This window comes from Pyxicephalus adspersus, chromosome 3, assembly GCF_032062135.1.
Source record: "Pyxicephalus adspersus chromosome 3, UCB_Pads_2.0, whole genome shotgun sequence".
Classification (NCBI taxonomy): Eukaryota; Metazoa; Chordata; class Amphibia; order Anura; family Pyxicephalidae; genus Pyxicephalus; species Pyxicephalus adspersus.
The window spans coordinates 133,985,335-133,987,834 of NC_092860.1; the positions used below are offsets into that span (position 1 = coordinate 133,985,335).

Consider the following 2,500-nt stretch of genomic DNA (forward strand, 5'->3'; position numbering starts at 1 on the left):
TATTCTTTCAGGACTGCCTTTATCTAAGGTCAAACTCTGATATGTCTATTATATTATTCTTTCAGGACTGCCTTTATCTAAGGTCAAACTCTGATATGTCTATTTTCTTTCCCAGCAATCAAGGAGACCAAAGAAGCTTTAGAAAAGGTCAGTGTGTCAGTAGAAGTTCTGCAGGAGGCAATGGACAAGCTAAATGCAAACCTTACAGATGCCAAGATACAGCTGAGCAGCACACTGAGTGACCCAGCGTGTTTCACTGACATTGCTTTAATTCCTTGCAAAAAAATCAAGAATTCCCTTTCACAGCTACAAGTCAATGCTAATTTCAGCGCGGTAAGAAACATACAGAGGGATGAGAGTTTAAATTATATGTCTTGTTGGTGGGACTATCATAAAAATTCCAGAAATTCAGGAGTTCACTTCTAATTAGTGCACTTCTATTGCATAATCTAAGTTCAATTACATTAACATCTCTAATTGTTCTCCACAGTTACCAGATGTGAGTCGCCACCTTGAAAAATTAAACAATGTTCTCAAAACTGACCTCAGCATTTTAGTGCAAAAGGTAAAACAGATTTGAATAATCTTTTTCTATGTTCTGGTTTTCTTTTTAAAGAGTAACAGTAAAAGAATAAATTTGCCTCCTATTATTTCTGCTGATAATCAATAGAACTTTCTTAGTGCTACAGACCTAAATGGCAACAGTGGGCCAAATGCATGAAAATATCTGGATGATAAACTGTCTGTGCTACAGTCATAGTATACAATCAGCTTCTTCCTTTTCTATTCCTCAGGGATTTTGGGAGACACAGTGAGCCTGATTTATTAAGCATGCCAATACTGGAGAAGATACAGTTTCATCATTGAGCCTGGGTGATCCAGTAAACCTGAAATGATCTGATCCAGGATTGAAAACGTTTGCTAACAAATAGCAAATTACTTTTAAAGAAATCTATCACCCAGGTTCACTGCTGAAAGTGTATACTCTTCAGCATTGGAGAGCTTTAATAAATCTTGACCGGTGCGAGAGCTAAAGGGGAGATAACAGATGGAAACAGTTGGGGTTTACCTAGGGGGGTGCAATAAAAACTGCTCCTGTGCCATTTCGGCCAGAATACCCAACCATAGGGCTATAGTCACATATCATGCAATGCTGGTAGTGTGATGCACTTTTACATACACTTTGTACACAAGCTCCTTTTTATCATTTCTTTTAATGGTTCTATAAAATTGACCTTGAATGTAAATTCACAGGGAACTGGCTTACTTATAACCTCTTTTCATTTACTCACTGTGGACCTTTTTTACATTCTGTACAGAACATGACCAAACAATGACAAATTTGCTTTGCCAGTGGTTTGTCTGATGTTTTCCTCTAATCTTGTGCACTTTGTTCAGATCTGCTGATAAAAAAATGGCTTATGTTTTGTTCTTTTAAAATGCCAATAAACTTTCAAACCAGGTACCCCATTTTTTGAATGGAAACCCTGTTGTACCATCAAAAAGATGGCCCTTGTGTCTCAAAACACACTTGTCTAGCTCCAAACTGTTTGCAGCCACATACAGTAATAGAAAAGTAAAGGACACTTTTACTAAGAAATTGTTAAAAAAATGAAATATCACCTTTCCTAGTTAATTAAAAATTAGGTGGAATTCGGGGGACTTTATCATTGTCGTTACCCTGCAGCTTCTATATGAGTGATTGTTCTAATCTCGGAATTTGTATTATGTTTTAGTTTATTTATGTTTATTAAACATATTCAGCATATAAGTACAGATTGATATTAGTATACCATGGTGTATCTGGGGGGCAGAATACAGACTTTTTTTTAACAATATAGCCTAATAACAAAATTGGACCAGAGGATCAGCTCACATCAATTGCTTCAACAATAGTAAATTTTTGTTTTATTTACCATTTGTGTACATTTTGCATGGTGGACAGAAGTTATTTTCTGATTTCATTATACTTTGGTCACATACCACGTTGGGAAACTTCAGTGCTCTCATTGTCCTAACTAAAAGTTTATATATGTTTATGTACTATATATATATATATATATATATATATATATAGTGTATATATAAATATTTAATATAAAATATATTTAAGTTGGTTACAGATATTTAGCTGAAACACTTCCTCAAGCCAACATGTATAAGACATTTCAATATAAACCTTTGTTTAAATAGTCCTGCTTTCACTCATTCACTTATGGTTGAGTGTAATGTAAATAAAGCAAAGACAATGCAATTTCACAATGCATAACTCTGTTTAATGTGAAATGTTGACCTTTCAACTATATTGATCTAAGTATGTATCTGTAAATAACTCATCAAATAAAAATAAACATCATAAACTGTGTTTTTTTTTCTTTTCTAATCTTAGGGATATGCAGCATTTAATAGCACCCCAGAAATGGTACAGAATCAAACCAAGAACATTGAAGAAGGTCAGTGCTTCTTATCATAATGGAATTATTTTATTGTAGGATTACCT

The 2,500-nt window shown here is 34.1% G+C and overlaps 1 protein-coding gene across 1 annotated transcript in view; it reads left to right on the forward strand.

The window, feature by feature from the left end:
- PROM1 (prominin 1) overlaps nucleotides 1–2,500 on the forward strand; it is a 128,670-nt gene that overhangs the window by 80,032 nt on the left and 46,138 nt on the right. The window contains 3 exon segments of the mRNA XM_072406878.1: nucleotides 83–333; nucleotides 491–565; nucleotides 2,390–2,453. Coding sequence (XP_072262979.1) covers nucleotides 83–333; nucleotides 491–565; nucleotides 2,390–2,453 — 390 coding nt within the window.